We start from the raw sequence: 19741 nt of genomic DNA on the forward strand, positions 1-19741 counted from the left end.
TAAATTAAACACCGAAATGCCGCAGGTTGAAGGGCATGCGTGCGAAATAAACAGATATCTAAAATGAATGTCAAAATATTCGACTCTAGGCTACCTTGCACAGAGAAAGTGATGTCATTCGCTTTTTACAATAATCATTTTTTCAACAGCTTTCAACGATGTGCGTGTTCAGCATCAGCATCTGTTTCCCAATTAAATAAGAGGATGCGACTGTTCAATCACCACATCACTTTACATGAAGTAGGCAAGGAACAATTCTAGGCACCAGTTGTCGACTGCAGCCAGAAAGCCTCGTTCAAAAAAGTGAGATGTTTTTCTAAATCCTACACCCATAGAAAATAAATGTATGACTTCTAATGTAGCCTACGTTGTGACCTAACAAACTGATTCATCCTCATCATTATTCCTACATTCATCATCATATCGATGAAAGTAGCCTATTCCTAGTATTTATAAAACCATAGCCTGCTATAGGTACACACCTATCCACATTCGCTGTTATCATATTAATATATAAAAATAAAAATTAACGTTATTTCCCCAAAAAATGTATACCTAACCCAAGATAGACCACAGCCTGTCGTTTCCAATGTGAGCTAATGACTGGGCAGAACAAGCAAGGATACTAGATACTACTGCACTGTCAGGGCTAGTAACACAAGCATTTCGCTACACCCACAATTTCATCTGCGAAATAAGTGTATGTGACCAATAAAATGTGATTTGATTTTGATTTGAAGGAGGTGGGCAGAGACAAGCACGAGATAGCGTGATCCTATTGGCGCGTTCTAATATATATTTCCATTAGGGAACGCCAACTTTGAAGTGCGCATGTGCAACTCCAAAAGAACGCAATTTTAAAAACGTTGACAAAGGGAAAAGTTTACAAAACTTAGTCCACTCTATTCGTAACAACTGTTTGTTTTGGAAACAGAACTGTATTGAGATCAAATGTTTCTTCGATGAGAAAATTGGTAGAATGTCGGCCAAAATCCATATTCTCCCACTGTCGACCACTGGGCTTCCTCTCATCACCATATTTGGTAGTGAGTAGAAACGGCAACCGATGCTTCATATTTATACATCCGGTGAAAAATCTGTCTCATTGTTCTAGCTGTATTATTACTCTATTCTAGTGCATTCATGGTGGACTTTCTAATAACTTTTATTTTGAAGTCGGATTTGTGGGCGTCACACTTTCACAGGAAGTAACCGCCACCTTGTTAGTGGATGTTTTTGAGTTTTGCACTCACGTTGTGTACGGTTTTCTGTGAATTATAACCCAGAGGATTTCTTACTGAAGGTGAATTCAACAAATACATTGAAATTACATGTCGTTTTAAAATGTATGGCATTGCAACGGTCCCATATAATAAAGCAGGAATGCTCCGGCTGTAGCTAGCCAGCAAGCTAACGCCAACTAGCTACTTTGGCTAGCTAGCTAAGCACTTTGCGATCATGAACATGTCATGATCACTATTAGCTAGGTTTTCAAGGCACGATCTCTGTTAATTAGCTGCTGGATCCTTGCCTGTAAATTACAATGTTCTTGAACAGCTAGCTAAGCTAGTTAACATTCAAATTGCAGGAGAGGTGTTGACATGATATGGTGTACCATTAGGTGACAGACGATGAGAATGTAATTGGTTGAAAGCTTAGTTAAAATGTTATTTTCTGATGTGGTAATAGTATAATATCACAGCCCTGTACCTAAACAAAGTAATACATAGCCATACACCGTATTGTGTGATACCCCACTATGTTTACAGATAGTTAAATCCTTTTGTCTAAGATGTTCCTTTATCTGTAAGGGGATGATACGGCGTCCCAAGCCCACTGACTCGGAGGCTGACCTCCTAGAAGAGCAGGAGAGGTTTCTTGCCTCGGGGACCCCATCCACTGTCAATGTGGTCCGGCGGCCGGACAAGCGATCAGGAGACACCAATGGGGCTCAAGGAGACCAGAGAGATGTGGTCACAATCCAAGGTTCATAGGCTGTGTAAACAGTCAGCCCATTGCTGAACTTTTTTTTCCACTAATTGGTCTTTTGACCAATCACATAACATATTTTTACATCAGATCTTTTTCAGAGTTGGTCTGAATGGTAAAATATATATATATATATATATATATATATATCAGAATTGGGCTGTCTCTGTAAACGCAGCCATAGTAAGTCTGTCATGCACCTTTTTGTAAGATAGTTGATTGTGTGTAGCGGGGAGCCCAAACACAACTTTAGGTTTTCTGATTGTTAATAATATGATGCTGTGCATCTCTTTCTTTAGATCTTCCAGATGAGCTCCCCACTCTGACTCCTGCACCTCCCAAAAAGTCTCGCCTCAAAGTCGATCGTGTTCGCTTCGAGGATGAGGACCCAGAGGAGAGGTTGGACAGACATGACACGCACATCAGTGCTGTTCTATCTAAGATCATTGTGAGTGATACTCTCGCCATCTATCTCCTGCTCAGAAGAGCCACACACAGTTCTGTTTGTGTCTCAACCTCAACTCCTACACTTTGCTTCTCTTCCCTTAGGAAAGGGACACTAGCACTACACCAGTGTCCTTACCAGCATTCACAGGCCTTGCTTTTCCTAAAGTATTACACCGGCCTGAGATGGAGAGCATGGTAGGAGCTCAATTGCTCAGTTTTGTTATGAGGATCAATCAGTTACTACAGAATTGACCTCATACTATATGTGGTACAATTAATCCAGAATGGTGCTTCACAAGTTATGGATACACACAAACTATTCCTCTAAACTATGTTATGTTACACTAGGTTCCAGCTGCTGGTGAAAAGAGGAGCATTTTTGCCCGACAGATTGCAGCACAGAGAATAAAAGAGGGAAATACCCCTTTATACTTTGCACCAGAATCCAGGGGTCAAACATCTGGACCCAAGGTGCTGAACCTCTCTCCAGAGTCCACCATGGAGATGGATCAACCTCCCTCTAGACTTGACAGTAAGTACCAGAGTTCCAGTAATTCATTTCATAAAGTTGAAAAGAATGTATTCCTGGCAGACAATAATTTGTACTTTGATGTCTACTCTGAAGGCCCAACTTGGCTCGCACTGAATGGGATGGCCTGTTTGGTTTTGTACTGTCCCACTTGCCAGCCAATACTAAACTGTTCAGTTGGGAAAACTTGCTCATGTCTCTCTTTTTCTTCCAGGATTCAGTGCAATGGCGGGCCCCAGGCTGGTATCTGGCCAGGGACTTGGTGGGTCAGACAGTACAGTAGAAATGCTGAAGATCCACCAGGAGAACCAGGCCAAACTACAGGCCATGTCTAATGGCGAAATCCTGGAGGAGCAGAAAAGGCTGCTGGGTCAGCTAGGTAGGCACATGTTGCTATTTGAGGATTGTGTGCTGTGTTTGGTAAGGCTATGATGTGAGCCTTTTAAACCTTCAATCATATTGTGTACCTCTCAGATCCCAGATTTGTTGACTTTGTGAGGTCTCGTAAGGCACAGGGAGCGCTAGCCTCTGCCCCACAGCCGTCCACCTCCCGGGATGAGAGACTCGGGGAACAGCGTCTACAAGAAACCGTCATGATAGGCGCCAAGAAGCCAGAGCAGAATCCTCTGGAGGTAGAGATGGAGAGAGAGGAAGATGAGGACGAACCAACCCCCCAACCGCCAATGAAAGGTAGAAGACATTATACAAATGTGCTGTAACTCCATTATGAATTAGCAAGAGAGCCTGCCTCTGCACTGTCAGTCCTATAGCACACCTGGATGTCTGCCAACTGTTTCCTCTCTCCTTTCAGCTAATTGCACAAGTCATTTCGTATTGCAGAAAAAAGATGCCTTGGAGCTCCGTGACTAGAATACCAGGGATGAACACTGATTTAAATCTGCCTGATTAGAAGGAAGCTGGCCAAATTCAGATTTACTTTGTGTAATGGAGATCGTGGGGGAAAGCCCAAGACATACTGTATGAACATGGAGGAAGAATTATTGTCCGTTTCTGGACCACAGTGCGTGCCTACTGTATTTTGGATTGTTTTCAGACAGCAATGCCAGCATTACAAGCTTTTATTATCCATTACACTGATAGGAGAGAAATGTATGACTGAGGTGCTAGAGTAACTCTAGATGCATTCGAGTTACCCCAAAACATGATTTCGATTCAGATCTTGATCATTTTGGATATTTAGCCCATGAAGTGCTTTACAAATAGTGCTAAATATCGTACTAATGATGCATTACCACCGTGTATCTCTCCAGAGGAGGACCTGCCAGTCAAGCCTCAGAAGGAGTGGGTGCACATGGACAAGCTGGAGCCAGAGAAACTGGAATGGATCAGGGACCTGCCTGCCCCCAGACGGAAAGGAACCAAGCAGGTACTAACTACTGTTTACACGGAACACTTTGTCAAGAGATGCGAGGAGCTTGTGTGTTTGTCTCACCTAGTGACTATCACTGTGTCTCTGCGATGACAGGCCATGCTGGCTCGCTTTGACTTTGCCGGAACCCTGATCCCGCCTACAGAGGACCTGCCCACCCACCTTGGTCTTCACCACCACGGAGAGGAGCCCGAGGTCAGCATAGTGCACTAACACACACATCTCCTGGAAGTTTTTCCAGAGAATACGCCTGTTGATGTCTTCTCTCTGTCTCCCTCAGCTGGCTGGTTACTCCCTGCAGGAGCTCTTCCTTCTCTCTCGTAGTCAGGTGATCCAGCAGCGGCGCCTGGCACTCAACACTCTGGCCCACGTCCTCACCAAGGTACTGCCTGTCAATCAGTTCGATCACATCAAAAGGCAGTTGAATCTCCTTTAATTAACATCGGGGATCGGTGTTCCTGTAGGCGCGGGCTGGCGAGTTTGCAGCCGCTCTCAGGGGCAGTGTGGTGTCCACTCTGCTGGATGCTGGCCTTCTCTTCCTGCTGCGCTTCTCACTGGACGATAATGTGGAGGGAGTGGTGTCCGCCGCCGTGCACGCACTCCGAGCCCTCCTGGTGTCCTCAGACGACGAGGTAAGAGACCTTGCTTACAGTGCACTTTGTATCATCACCACTAGAGTGTACCACGGTGAGAGAATTTTTTAAAAATCTTTGTCCCTGTCTTGTTTCAGGATTGTCTGGACAGCACTCTCTCATGGTTCCGTGGGCTGGCCTCTTTTCCTCTACTGCCCACTGCTCAGGAAGAGGAGGATGAGGAAGACGAGGGGCTGCCCGAGGTCATGAGAGAGACGGCTCAAGAGAAGGAAGAGAAGAAGACTGATCATGACGTGGCCAGGAATGATGTCGTTAAGGTGACTAGAGAGCAGACTGATTAATCATCCCAACACTCCGTTATCTCTCCACTATCGCTCGCTCTGTGATTCTGCGCCTCAATGTCTTTGCACCCTGTGGAGTAGTGCTAGGGATAAATGCATTGTGTAAAGATGTCGGCTGTATTGGTTCTCTGTCTCAGGGTTTACTGAGGATGAAGCTGCTTCCTAGGCTCCGCTACATCCTCGAGGTGATCCGCCCGTCACCCAGGGTGGTCCAGGACGTGCTGGGAGTCCTGATCCGAATCGCCAGACACTCCTCCTCTGCAGCCACTCAGGTAACATCATCTACACTGCCCACAATGCCCTCTGGCATATCTCTGCCGCTCTCTGGTTTTATTAGCTATAAGCCTCTTGACATGAGTTAACATTTGTAGTATGACTACTATCTGGACTGTCACTGCAGGTCTTGGACTGCCCTCGTCTGATGGAGACTGTTATGTCAGAGTTCCTGCCCTGCTCCTGGACAGTGCCCGCCTCACCCACGCTCCAGTCTACATACGGACTGCCCGTGGCCAATGCCATGAAGCTGCTACGCGTCCTGGCCACCACTGGCAGGCACGCCTGTGCCAGGCTGGTAAGTTTGGAGAGAGTTTTCAAACCCAAGCTTACCTCAGGTAGTAATGCTACACTTAGCCTTCTTCTGTTGGTTAACTTTAATATGATGGAGTGATGCATAAGTGTTTTATGATCATGATGTGATATATGATCTTGTCTAATAGACTTGTAGAATGAAGTCGCCCTGACTGTGTTCCCCAGCTGAACTCTCTAGGTGCGCGGGAGCGTCTGTCTCGTCTGCTTGCCCCAGAGCCCAGCGAGCTGCTGCTGGAGCCAGAGGAGGCCTTGAGGGTCAGCATTGAGGCCTACCGGCTGTGGGCCGTTGCAGCCAGCTACGGACAGGCCTGTAACCTGTACATGTGAGTCACTGGTCTTCAAACCTCCAAACATCACCTACACGGACTGTACAAGACATTAGGAACACCTTCCTAATATTGAGTTGCACCCCCTCAGAACAGCCTCAATTCGTCAGGGCATGAACTCATGGTGTCGAAAGTGTTCTACAGGGATTCTGGCCCATGTTGACTCCAATGCTTCCCACAGTTGTGTCAAGTTGGGCTGGTTGTCCTTTTAAGTGGTGGACCATTCTTGATACACACAGGAAACTGTTGGAACTTTAAAAAAAACAGCGGCGTTGCAGTTCTTGACACACACAAACCAGTAATTACTACCATACCCTGTTCAAAGGTACTGAAATATTTTGTCTTGCCTATTCACCCTCTGAATGGCACACATACACAATCCATGTCTCAAGGCTTAAACATCTTTCTTTGACCTGTCTCCTCCCCTTCATCTACACTAATGGAAGTGGATTTAACAAGTGACATCGATAAAGGATCATAGCTTTCACCTGGTCAGTTTATGTCATGGAAAGAGCAAAGGTCCCTAATGTTTTAGACACTGAGTGTACATCTCTAGGCTCTTGGGGGATGGTGGGGCCGTAATAAGCCATATGGACACGCTGTGTTAAAAAAATTGTATTCCTCCTAATTTCATGTTCAAAGGTATTGCTTAATACCACAGACAACCCAGATCAGATGGGTATAATTGCTTGGTGTTAGATTATACATGGCAGGAAAAGCTGCGTCAAAAACAAGTCTGTCCCTCAGGGTGAATATTACAGCAGCACATCTTCTTCCCTCTACCATTACCAGGGACCTGTACCCCATCCTGGTGAGAGTATTGCAGTCTGCCCACCGGCCCTGGCGCCCCTCAGAGCCCCTGTTGCCTCTGGAGCTCCACAGGCTCCAGGCCCTCCTCACTCTGCTCACACAGGTCACACACACCGCCGGCTGCCATCAGGAGCTGCAGGCTGGCCTGGTCAGGTAACACACACTCTGGATCTTTACCACTTCTAACTATGTTCACTCCTGCAGCTTTGACGTGTTTCATGTGACTCCATGATGTGCTGCTTTGTATTAATAGCCATTGGATTCAACAGTGAAAAACCTCTACTTTCACTACAGTTCCCAGGGGGACGAGTGTCCTCCCCCACCCCCGGTGACGTGGGGTCATGTGACAGGTCTGCAGCCCACAGTGCTGGGGCTGCTGAAGGGCTGTGTGAGAACCCTGGGGGAGCCAGTCCAGAGGGAGAGCACCCTGAGACTGGTGCCGGCCTACCTTGTCTACATGGGGGCCTTCTACTCCCAGCTCTCCATCCAGGTGACTGTATAAAAACTATAGCAGTACTCAACAAGGGAATTAAAAGATCAGACCAGAATTGTATCTAAATAGTCCTAACTGCCTGTCCTCGTCGTCCTTCATCAGTACAGATTGGAAATAAGCTTCCACTACAGTGCTGTGGTTAAAATATTTGCCCCCTGTTTGATGTTCTGTTTTCAGATCTTCAACCAAAACCTAATATTAAAGGGAACCTGAGTGAACAAATAACACATTTGATACTTATTTCATTTATTTAATAAACAAAGTTATGCAATAACCAATTCCCCTTGTGAGAAAGTAATTGCCCCCTTTACACTCAATAACCGGTTGTCCCACCTTGAGCTGCAATTACTGCAACCAAACGCTTCCTGTAGTTGTCAATCAGTCTCTCACATCGCTGTGGAGGAATTTTGTCCATCTCTTCCACGCAGAACTGCTTTAACTTGGAAACATTTGTGGGCTTTCAAGCATGAACGGCTCGTTTCAGGTTCTGCCACATCTCAATCGGATTTAGGTCTGGACTTTGAGTAGGCCATTCAAAAACGTGAAATGTCTTGCTTTTCGGCCATTCTGATATAGACATGCTTGTTTGTTTTAGATTGTCTTGCTGCATGACCCAGCTGTGCTTCAGCACACGGATGGATGGCCTGACATTCCCCTTTTAAAAGTCTCTGATACAGAACAGAAAGGTGCTTCCAGGTGCTTTTTGGCAAACTTAAGTCTACTTTTTGGACGACATGGGCCCCGTTGTCTGCCGAAAAACCAAACACTGCATTCCACAGGAAGAACCTCATACCAACGGTCAAGAATACGTTGCTGCCTCAGGACTTGGGCGACTTGCCATCATTAAAGAAACTGCTATGCATCAGGGAATGTCAGGCCATCCATCCATGAGCTGAAGCGAAGCTGGGTCATGCGGCAAGACAATGATCCAAAACACACAAGCAAGTCTACAGCAGAAATAGAGAAAAATCATTGGCCAGATCATTGCTTTTACTCATCGTCTCTAATCTGGTGTGCCAACCCTTTCAGAGCTCATTCAATCCAGTGGAGTGTCTGCAGGAGCTGGAGATGCTGACCTCAGAGGTTCTTCTCCCTCTGCTGTCCCACGAGGCTGTTCACAGCCTGATTAACAACCTCAAGTGAGTCCCATCTACTTAGAAGCATAGGGCTACATCTGTGGTGATTTACTCCCTTACTGCAGAGCTTAATGGAGGGGATGTTGCTCTTTCTGTGTGGTTAATGCATTTTCTGTCTGGCCCCTGATCCAGTGCTGTAGGATGATACTCTGGGAGTGTGTTGTCTCTCTGTTGTGATCTATCTGTGTCGTGTTCCCAGGTGTAGTTCGGCAGTGTGTAACCCTCAGTCCTGCTGCCCCGCCCCTGAGACCATCCCCAGTCTGCCTGGTCTGCACTGCGCCGGGTGGACGTCTGCTGGGGGTCTGCCTGGACCCAACTCCCCCTTCCCCCTCATTACCTCCCTGTGCTACCTCCTGGACACCCTCACCAGCATCCACAGAGGCCTGGTCCGCAAAGTACGTCCTTATGAAGCTGTAGTTACTCTCTAAATGTGACTTTTATCTGTCCGGTGTAAACCACAAGCGTTTGGTGTTGTTCTGCGTGGATCGGAATGGATATCTGCCACCATCTAGTGGTTGATTCGGAGATGTGTAGGAAACAATTCACATTCATGTCATTGTCTTCTTACCTTACAGTGGGCTAGTGGGCCTAGGACTAATCTCTCTCCTATGTTCTCTCTGTTCAGTTCAGCTCCCTCCTTCTCTTTGAGGCTGTGCTAGGATACCTGCGTGGCTGTGGCCAAGCCAAGCCCACCTTGTCTCATTGGGTCCTGCGTCATGAACACCACCTGCTCTACCTGCTGCTGAGGCTGGCCTGTAGACTGGTAGTGTATAGAGCCCAACTTCCATCACTCAGTCTTAGGCTAGTCTGGGTACCAGTCTGTTTAGCTATCATTCCACTCCTTTCCACTCCTGCCATGCTAAACATCACCTTTGGCATTTGGCCCGGAGTACAAGGAGTGGAATGTTAGCCAAACAGACTGGTACCCATATAGTCATTCAGGGTCATGCTGTTTACCATCGCCCAGTAGGCTCATCTTGTGTTGTCATTTTGTATCTCAGACCAGTGATTCTGTTAAGAGGTGCATATGTACATCTTGTGTTGTCATTGAGTCACTTTGTATCTCAGACCAGTGATTATGTTAAGAGGTGCATATGTACATCTGATGTTGTCATTGAGTCACTTTGTATCTCAGACCAGTGATTATGTTAAGAGGTGCATATGTACATCTGATGTTGTCATTGAGTCACTTTGTATCTCAGACCAGTGATTCTGTTAAGAGGTGCATATGTACATCTGATGTCTCCACTTGTTGTCACTTGACAAGTTCCTCCGTTAAATATTTCAGATACAGTTAGTTTGCCATGATCATCTTTGTGTGATTTGGACATTTTGGATGAGTTACCTTTTTGTACTCAATGCTTCCAGGTTCCAACTGACCCAGAGGTGGCCAAGCATGCTGCCCTGTTTCACCACGTGTCTCTGGTAATGCTTCCCTGGCTATTACCTGGCAGTGAATACCTGGCCCATGAACTCATGGCCACCATGGTCTTCAACAAAGACTTCATACCGTGAGTCTTTTAGTGATACTGTCTCCATTTCTCAATAGGTCATAGGTTTCGAAGCCATTAGACTAGAGGTAGAAGTCTTCCCAGAGGCAATGAAGCTTCTTTTTAAATAATTCCTTTTTTCCAAACAATTATCACATTTCATACAGACATGATATATGACAAGGTAATGAGGTTCTCTCATTTTCTTTTTGCCAAGTTCTGTTGAAAGCGAATGCTCTCACGAGTGTTGTCTACGGAATTAGGAAGGTTCCCCGGGGCAAATGTACATACATGGTGGCCTCTCCTCACAGCAACATTGCCAACCCAAAAGGAGTTATCCAATTAAGTTTCATAAAACAGAACTTAAACTCTGGAATTCCAATGTAGTGAAATATTTGTTGTGTTGAGGTGCAGGGCCAGAAGATACATTGTTGTTGAAAGAGGAGATGTACTTCAGCCAGGGTGGTTTGCAGTGCATTAAACGTATGGCCAAATTTGAAATGTTGGGGGGGAAAAGGGGGGGACGACGACGACTTGTTGATTCATTGCAAATGTATGTAGTTTATGGCAGGGGTGGGCTGCTCGTGGGCATTGTGCACCATGTGCAATAGAGTGGTTTATGTTTACACAGCATCTGTTCTGCTAAGCACACACTTTTTTTCTTCTTTAAACAAATTCTGACATTCTGTTTTGTTTTTACATTTCCATTGTCTGGATCTAATTTGTTTTAGAAATAAATGTGAAGCAGGTTTTCAAAAGGTCACGACTAAGGGCTTTGATCTCAAGTCCACATAAAGTGCACTGTTTTTTTTTTTTTCCTCGGGGTGGGACTTTTCTGCGTTATGTATAGACCTGGGTTCAAACAGTGTTTCAACCCAGCTCAAGTATATGATAGAAAATAAATATACCTACTAAATAATTATACCTACTATTGAACCCAGGTCTGCTATGCAGATGGGCTATTTAGAACACATGGCAATCTCTTTTGTGTTTTGTCGGTGTTGAGTGAGAGGACTATGACTATAAATCCTTTCCAACAGGATATTAAGCTATGTCATGCTAAGCCATCTCGCATTATATCGAGGTTGCACCAAATAGTAGCCTCCGGAGCTATATCCTGACCTTTTCACTTTAAGTTAGATCACTGCTCCATAGCTGGTATTCCTCTGATGCCACTGCCAACCTGCCTCATTAGTCTTTTTGTAAAGGACCTATTGTATTTGAACTCAGTGCTGTATAGCTCAACCATTCCATTCTCCCTGTCTTCCAGAGAGGGTCAGATTGGAGGGCCTGAGGCTGCAGAGATGTCTGAGCTGCGGGTACAGGAGCGCTCCTCCCCTCCCCTCCAGACCCTGGGTCCTCTGCTGAGGGAAGCCTGTGTCCAGCTGCCCTCTGTCCGGGGCTGCTACCTCTCCCACCTGGCCCACATGGAGCCCTCTGTCCTCTCCTCCAGGGACTTCCACTTGGGCAGAACGCCCTGGCTCAACACCCAGCTCCTCCCAGAACTTTCTGGACCCTTTCTCCCCTCCGATTGGCCCTTCCTGCCACTCGTCAGCCTGTACGAGCGGGCGGGTGCACCGGACGGAGGGGGCCTGCAGGTGGAGTCGCTCCCTGCGGGGGCAGTGCAGTCGGTCACACACTGCCTGCAGTGGCTGCTGCTGCTGGAGGTCTGGAGGGAGGATGCCCTCAGGGTAGTACTGCCTGTAGCCAAGCTGGCCCGTCTGGCTTGTATCTTCCTGTGCTCCAGTGATCTTTTCATGGAGATGCCTGTCCAGAGGCTGACCTGGGCTCTCTTCAGGCTGCTCACCAGGCCCTCTCAGCTGGAGGCTCTGGACCTCAACTCCCCTCCTACAGGCCTGGCCTCCTTCAATGACCTCTATTCTGCCCTGGTGGGGCAGTTTGAGGCGGTGTCATTCGGGGACCCCCTGTTTGGCTGCGTCATCCTCCTGCCTCTGCAGAGGCGCTTCAGTGTCACCATGAGGCTGACTCTGTTTGGGGAGCACGTGGGCCTGCTGCGCTCCCTAGGGGTAACTCTGGAACAGGTGAGCGGAAGGCTGGTTAACACACTGGATTGAATGTTGCGGTAGAGAGCACAGGGTACATTATTGTGTAGACAGCCAGTAGATGGAGGTCTTGGGGCTCTTGTCACTTGCTGCAACGTTGTGCCATTTGACAATGTGTCTAAAAACATGTGACATAAAGAGAGGCTAAATGAGCCCCTCTCTCTGTGTTCTTCCTAGTTGGCCGTCCCTATGGAGAGGTTCACGTCACCCCCGGAGGACTCTCTCCCTCTGCTGCGCCTCTACTTCCGGGCGCTGGTGACAGGGACACTGAGGCTGTGCTGGTGTCCTGTGCTCTACGTGGTGGCTCTGTCCCACCTTAACACCTTCATCTTCTCCCAGGACGCAGCGTCACAGGTACAGAGCACGTCACAGGCCCAGGGTGTGGACCAGCAGGTGGAAACAGCCCGTCGCAGCCTCCTGAGGAAGACTCACTACCTGACTGATGAGGTACACACTCACTCGCCTTCCCCCTGGGTCTTCCATCTCTCCACTGCTCCTGACTCCTTCCCCACAGCCTTCTTATCCTCCTGCCATTCCTCCTCTCCCCTAACATCTGTCCTATCCTATCTAGGTGTTGAGGAGCCACCTGCTGCTGTTTAGGCTGCCCCAGAAAGACGCTGAGCTGGGCTTCAACACTTACGACCAGCTGCCTCCCATCCGGCAACGCAGGCTGGAGAGTGTTCTGGGGACCCAGGGGACGAGCGATAGCAAGGGGGAATGAGGACAGAGAGGAAGGGGGGACAGATCGTGGCTCTCATTTGGAGCGCCGTAGTCATGCCAAGGGTACCAGGTCCAAGAGGGCTTTACTGGAAACAGTGTGTAAGGATAAAGAGAGTGCTGTAAAGGTGCCTGGAATTGTCTGTCAAAACTGCGTCTGTATTTTGAATAAAGATGCTTTTGTATGTATATGTAACTTCAGCACTGTTGGAGAAGTTAATTAGTCTTTTATTACATTTGAGTAATTTAGCAGACAATCTTAGCCAGAGCGACTTACAGGAGCAATTCGATTTTAAGCTCTTTGGCTCAAGGGCACATCGTCAGATTTTTCACCTAGTTGGCTCGGGGATTTGAACCAGTGACCCTAACGCTCTCAACCGCTAGGCTACCTGCGGCATAGCTTTGGGACACAACATCGGGAGTCTGTGTATTGGTTGGACTCCCTGAGTTGTGAATCGTTCTGGTGGGTCGTGACCGAGAATAACCCTACCACAATATAGCCGACTACGTCAACAACAAAAATCCTGTCAACGAAGGCATTTGTATAATCTCTATGAACTCTACTTACCACCAATAATTTGCTATCAAATAAACTTCTCAATCCAATTTTTTTCCGAACCACACCATATACGTGTAAAGTGCGTGGTCTAATGGCAGCTTGGTGTCTAACTCAAGGAATATGGTGCTGTTCAGACAAAAGTTGGATTCAGATGCTTTTTTTAATACCGGGGGACATATTTCACTTTACAAATACAGCTTCTTGAGATTATTCATATGCCTTTGTTGACAGGAAACATTTTCTTGATGAAGCCGGCTATATTGTTGTAGTGCAAGTTTGGGTGGGTTACTTTCTAAATGTAATCCGTTACAGTTACTTGTTTACCTGTCCAAAATTGTAATCAGTAACGTAACTTTTGGATTACCCAAACTCAGTAACATAATCTGATTACATTCCATTACTTTTAGATTACTTTCCCGTTAAGAGGCATTAGAAGAAGACAAAAATGTATGTTACCAATTGAATGACATCAATTGCAGGATACATCAATGTTAAAGGTTACATAGCTGGTCACATGGATGTTACATTTTACTTTATGGGTTGGTTATGTAGGCTTCTTCTAACACATCGCTTTCTACTACATATAATAATATGATTAAATTATATCTTTACATTAATATGCATAATTTATAAATCCAAAAATGGATGTAGCAACTACAGATTGACTTAAAAGGGCAATCAAAAGTGTGAGTATGAGCATGTGTCCATTAGGCCTCTGGATTCTTTTTTTATCAGCATGAATTAGATTGAGCACTAAAGCCCCACTTTTATTCCATAGGCTGGGATCCTCACTATGCAGCTGTTGCAAGAGCATATTTTTCACTGGCTGTCCACTGGTTTTAAAAACAATGATTGATAGGCAGCTTAAACTTCTTGATTTTCAACCATTTTTTGGTTCAAATACACATTGTCATCTACAACAACCACAATCCGTAAGGCACAAATAGCTAAATGAGAGTGCAGCAGTGTGATTCACATCAATGTACTATGTAGATACCAATAATAAGTGACATCCGTATCGTCGTAGACTACACCACTGCTCTCATCCTTACCTCCAAGCGTTTATTCAAATTGGATCATCTTTGGATGCCGACAGCTGTCGCACCATTGGAAGACATAGCTTGGACTGTAGTCTACAAAAGCCTATTCCTGCTCTTTTCCCCCGACCCATCAAACACGTTTGGTGTGTCGTCATAGTGGTCTGACTTGTGGTCAGACTCGCTCAACTTAAATTGACGTCTAATCCGTTACTCCCCAACCCTGGTGTTAGTTATTTTCCGTCGCCAGCCACCAGAACTATGCACGACTCAGGGAGTCTAACCAATATACAGACTCCCGATATTGTCCCAAAGCTACCTGCCACCCTAATCTTCGTAGTCATTCAACGTTTGACAAACTGATTTTCTGCCTATCTGATCTAACTACAACTGAATATGCAGTAATGGTTTTGGTCCGCTGCCAGCGCAGAGCATGTAATGTTCCACATGGTCTTTTGCAAATCAAAACTAGGTACATATGTCTATAAGTCACTGCAAATTATTTGTTTAGAAGATAATTATGCTGGCTCCAGTTTTACTTGAATATCATATAAGCCAGAAAAACACTGAAACACTTATCAAATCAAATGTTATTACTAAGTTGCAATTCAAATAATGATTACTGTGTGAATTTCCACTTACTTTCACCAGTGTGGCCCCTGTTACTTTTCCGTTGAAGCTACTTAACTAGTGCCTGTGTAAAATCTAATTTTGAAAGTGCCCACAAGCAATATCAAACAAAGGGATGTTTGTCTCTTCCCTGTTATGCTTGTTCAGACTAAAGTTTGATTTAAAAACTGCCACTTGCCTGATCCATAAGACACCGTGCATTTGGAAAGTATTCAGTCCTCTTGACCTTTTCCCACATTTTGTTTCATTACAGCCTTATTTTTTTCCCTCATCAATCTACACACACTACCCCATAATGACAAAGCAAAAACAGATGTTTTAGAAATGTTTGCAAATGTATTACAAATAAAAACAGATCGCATTCACAGAATTTCAGACCCTTTACTCAGTACTTTGTTGATGTTCAGCCTCGAATCTTCTTGGGTAGGACGCTACAAGCTAGCACAACCGCATTTGGGGAGTTTCTCCCATTCTTCTCTGCAGACCATCTCAAGCTCTGTCAGGTTGGATGGGGCGTGTCGCAGCACAGCTATTTTCAGGTCTCTCCAGAGATGTTCGATCAGGTTCATGTCCGGGCTCTGGCTGGGCCACTCAAGGACATTCAGAGACTTGTCCCGAAGCCACTCCTGTGTTGTCTTGGCTGTGTGCTTAGGGTCGTTGTCCTCTTGGAAGTTGAACCTTCACCCCAGTCTGAGGTCCTGAGTACTCTGAAGCAGGTTTTCATCAAGGATCTCTCTGTACTTTGCTCCGTTTATCTTTCATTCGATCCTGACTGATCTCCCAGTCCCTTCCGCTGAAAAACATCCCCACATCATGACCCTGACACCACCATGTTTCACTGTACAGATGGTGCCAGGTTTCCTCCAGGTGTGATGCTTGGCATTCAGGCCAAACAGTTCAATGTTGATTTCATCAGACCAGATAATCTTGTTTCTCATGGTCTGAGAGTCCTTTAGGTGCCTTTTGGCAAACTCCAAGTGGGCTGTCTTGCCTTTTACTGGAGTGGCTACCATAAAGGCCTGATTGGTGGTGTGCTGCGGAGATGCTTCTCTTTCTGGAAGGTTCTCCCATTTCCACAGAGGAACTCTGGAGCTCTGTCAGAGTGACCATCGGGTTCATGGTCACTCCCTGACCAAGACCCTTCTCCCCCGATATCTCAGTTTGGCCGGGCGGCCAACTCTAGGAAAAGTCTTGGTGGTTCCAAACTTCTTCCACTTAAGAATGATGGAGGCCACTGTGTTCTTGGGGACCTTCAATGCTTCAGAAATGTTTTGGTACCCTTCCCCAGATCTGTATATCTGTATATACAATGGGGCAAAAAAGTATTTAGTCAGACACCAATTGTGCATGTTCTCCCACTTAAAAAGATGAGAGAGGCCTGTAATTTCCATCATAGGTACACTTCAACTATGACAGACAAAATGAGAAAAAAAATCCAGAAAATCACATTGTAGTATTTTTCATGAATTTATTTGCAAATTATGGTGGAAAATAAGTATTTGGTCACCTACAAACAAGCAAGACCTGTAACTTCTTCTTTAAGAGGCTCCTCTGTCCTCCACTCGTTATCTGTATTGATGGCACCTGTTTGAACTTGTTATCAGTATAAAAGACACCTGTCCACAACCTCAAACAGTCACACTCCAAACTCCACTATGGCCAAGACCAAAGAGCTGTCAAAAGGACACCAGAAACAAAATTGTAGACCTGCACCAGACTGGGAAGACTGAATCTGCAATAGGTAAGCCGCTTGGTATTAAGAAATCAACTGTGGGAGCAATTATTCGGAAATGGAAGACATACAAGACCACTGATAATCTCCCTCGATCTGGGGCTCCACGCAAGATCTCACCCCGTGGGGTCAAAATGATGACAAGAACGGTGAGCATAAATCCCAGAACCACACGGGGGACCTAGTGAATGACCTGCAGAGAGCTGGGACCAAAGTAACAAAGCCTACCATCAGTAACACACTACGCCGCCAGGGACTTAAATCCTGCAGTGCCATACGTGTCCCCTTGCTTAAGCCAGTACATGTCCAGGCCCGTCTGAAGTTTGCTAGAGAGCATTTGGATGATCCAGAAGAAGATTGGGAGAATGTCAGATGAAACCAAAATATAACTTTTTGGTAAAAACTCAACTCGTCTTGTTTGGAGGACAAAGAATGCTGAGTTGCATCCAAAGAACACCATACCTACTGTGAAGCATGGGGGTGGAAACATCATGCTTTGGGGCTGTTTTTCTGCAAAGGGACCAGGACGACTGATCTGTGTAAAGGAAAGAATGAATGGGGCCATGTATCGTGAGATTTTGAGTGAAAACCTCCTTCCATCAGCAAGGGCATTGAAGATGAAACGTGGCTGGGTCTTTCAGCATGACAATGATCCCAAACACACCGCCCGGGCAACAAAGGAGTGGCTTCGTAAGAAGCATTTCAAGGTCCTGGAGTGGCCTAGCCAGTCTCCAGATCTCAACCGGAGTTGAAAGTCTGTGTTGCCCAGCAACAGCCCCAAAACATCACTGCTCTAGAGGAGATCTGCATGGAGGAATGGGCCAAAATACCAGCAACAGTGTGTGAAAACCTTGTGAAGACTTACAGAAAACATTTGACCTCTGTCATTGCCAACAAAGGGTATATAACAAAGTATTGAGAAACTTTTGTTATTGACCAAATACTTATTTTCCACCATAATTTGCAAATAAATTCATTAAAAATCCTACAAATTTACAGGCCTCTCATCTTTTTAAGTGGGAGAACTTGCAATTGGTGGCTGACTAAATACTTTTTTTGCCCCACTGTAGCTGTATAAAATAATTAAATAATTTGAGAATAAGGTTGTGATGTAACAGAATGTGGAAAAAGGGAAGGATCTGAATACTTTTCAAATGCACTGTATGAGAACGTTTCCCTTCTGTCCTTATTTGTCTAAACGTCTCACCTCCATTCTTCCTACCATATGTTCCCAATAGAGTTCCATTCATATTTGTTGTACACCACTCAATGAACAGTCTATGAGAATCTCTGTTTCGTTCCCAGTCTATTCTCTTTCAATTATTCATACAGTTTGATTTGGCTGTGATTGTTTGCAGTGCAGGTTTTCACACTCAACATGTACATAGATGATGTCAGACTGGTGCCTTGGTGGATCGCATTCAATTATCTCCCTGTGTCTCTCTTTCTCTTGTCTCTCTCTCTCTCGTCTTTATCTCTGTTTGTAAGGAACTCCCCACTGGGCGCACACACGTTGTTTCCGCGTCATTTCAATTAAATTACTTTGAACCAATGTGGAATAGACGTTGAATTGACGTCTGTGCCCAGTGGGTCTTTCCGAAAGAAGACCAGTCATTGTTTGGTTCGTTGGTGTTCTTGTTTGCTCCCTCAGGAATGCTTGTCTTTGGGGTTTGCCAGTATAGGAAGACAATTGACCCTCCTGTCGCCTTGTTCAATACTGGTCACATGGTCCCCTCCACATCTGGTCTGCATTGTTACTCAAGCAGGGTGCCCTGAGGTTTCACACTGGTTTCTCATATAAAAGCAAGCCATGTACAATACAAACCTAAGATGACGCCAGGTTCATTATCGCTGTGGTACAAAAAATTGAATGACATGGCTTCCAAGACCTAACGTGCAAAGAGACAATTTCACACCTGATTTGTTTCCTTGGTCAAATGCCTGGTATGATATACTATATGTGTTTCCCACAATCATCTCCTTATATTTTACAGAGCATTTACACAACATGTCATTGTTTAAGATGGTCATTTGATTAGTTGATGTAATTGAAAAAATGTGTCTCTGGGGAAATCAAAGTTGTAATGTGTTGGCCACAAAACACCTTCAAAATAAGTCCAGATTGAATATCACAAGCTATGCTCTCAAAGGCACTATGATTTAAGCATCAACAAGATAAATTGTTTCTCTTTCTGGACACCATTAGACTGGTCACCATCATGGATTCAATTATTTCTCTCTGAGGATGTGTTATGATAATTAGGCTAAATTCACAGACGTGTTCTTTATTAAACACAATTTTTTCTCTCCTTCCTGCTGCTCATGTTATAGAGAGTCTGACAGAGTTCCTGTTGTGACAGACTACAGACATGTCTCTAGACACAGAGCTTAAGCACACTGCTGTTGTAACATTCCGTCAGAAATGAGTCTCACCTGATTTGTCCCGTGTTTCTTCCAGGAACCTGAATATGGACCATTAACCTCAGTCTCCAGCACTTGGTAACAGTTCATTCCAGAAGGTTACTTAGATGTTAAGCAAACTAATTTAGAGGAAGTTTAGTCTGTCAAGAATTTCTACTGAAATCAGGAATTGGGGTGGGATGGCATTAGGCTTATATCTCACAGGCAACTTTTTCCAACCCACCACACACCTTGCAATTTCAGGTAGAATTCTCTTAAATGCTCAGCAATTTATGATTTTGTGCAGCAGTTGCTATAGAGTAGAAACACATTCTGAAGAGTTGTTGTTGCTTCTGTAGGAAAAGGGGGCATACTTCCAATGAATGCAAATTAAAAACATATGGTGCCAAGAGCACTGGAAATGTATTAAAGGCCCAGTGCAGTCAAACATTTGATTTTCTGTATTTTATA

The 19741-nt window shown here is 45.3% G+C and overlaps 1 protein-coding gene across 1 annotated transcript; it reads left to right on the forward strand.

The window, feature by feature from the left end:
* Positions 1-823: 823 nt before the first annotated feature.
* On the forward strand, positions 824-13108 carry rpap1 (RNA polymerase II associated protein 1). The gene is made up of 24 exons (XM_021584535.3): positions 824-1303; positions 1812-1986; positions 2289-2437; positions 2539-2631; positions 2785-2968; positions 3180-3344; positions 3440-3655; positions 4237-4352; positions 4452-4550; positions 4636-4737; positions 4820-4987; positions 5086-5265; positions 5427-5561; positions 5690-5860; positions 6043-6200; positions 6996-7166; positions 7308-7503; positions 8536-8645; positions 8842-9037; positions 9268-9405; positions 10011-10153; positions 11403-12174; positions 12373-12642; positions 12767-13108. Exons 2-24 carry the CDS (start codon positions 1815-1817, stop codon positions 12914-12916), a joined length of 4254 nt encoding a protein of 1417 aa, XP_021440210.2. The 5' UTR covers positions 824-1303; positions 1812-1814; the 3' UTR covers positions 12917-13108.
* Positions 13109-19741: the final 6633 nt, after the last annotated feature.

The sequence above is a fragment of the Oncorhynchus mykiss genome, chromosome 25 (genome assembly GCF_057628025.1).
Source record: "Oncorhynchus mykiss isolate SJ-2025 chromosome 25, ASM5762802v1, whole genome shotgun sequence".
NCBI lineage: Eukaryota > Metazoa > Chordata > Actinopteri > Salmoniformes > Salmonidae > Oncorhynchus > Oncorhynchus mykiss.

Excerpts from the sequence above, each read along its gene's own strand:
- rpap1 (XM_021584535.3), top strand. The coding sequence starts at position 1,815 with ATGATACGGCGTCCCAAGCCCACTGACTCGGAGGCTGACCTCCTAGAA. Across the intron at positions 3,656-4,236 it reads CCCCCAACCGCCAATGAAAG|AGGAGGACCTGCCAGTCAAG; the intron begins GTAGAAGACATT and ends GTATCTCTCCAG. Across the intron at positions 4,353-4,451 it reads GACGGAAAGGAACCAAGCAG|GCCATGCTGGCTCGCTTTGA; the intron begins GTACTAACTACT and ends CTGCGATGACAG.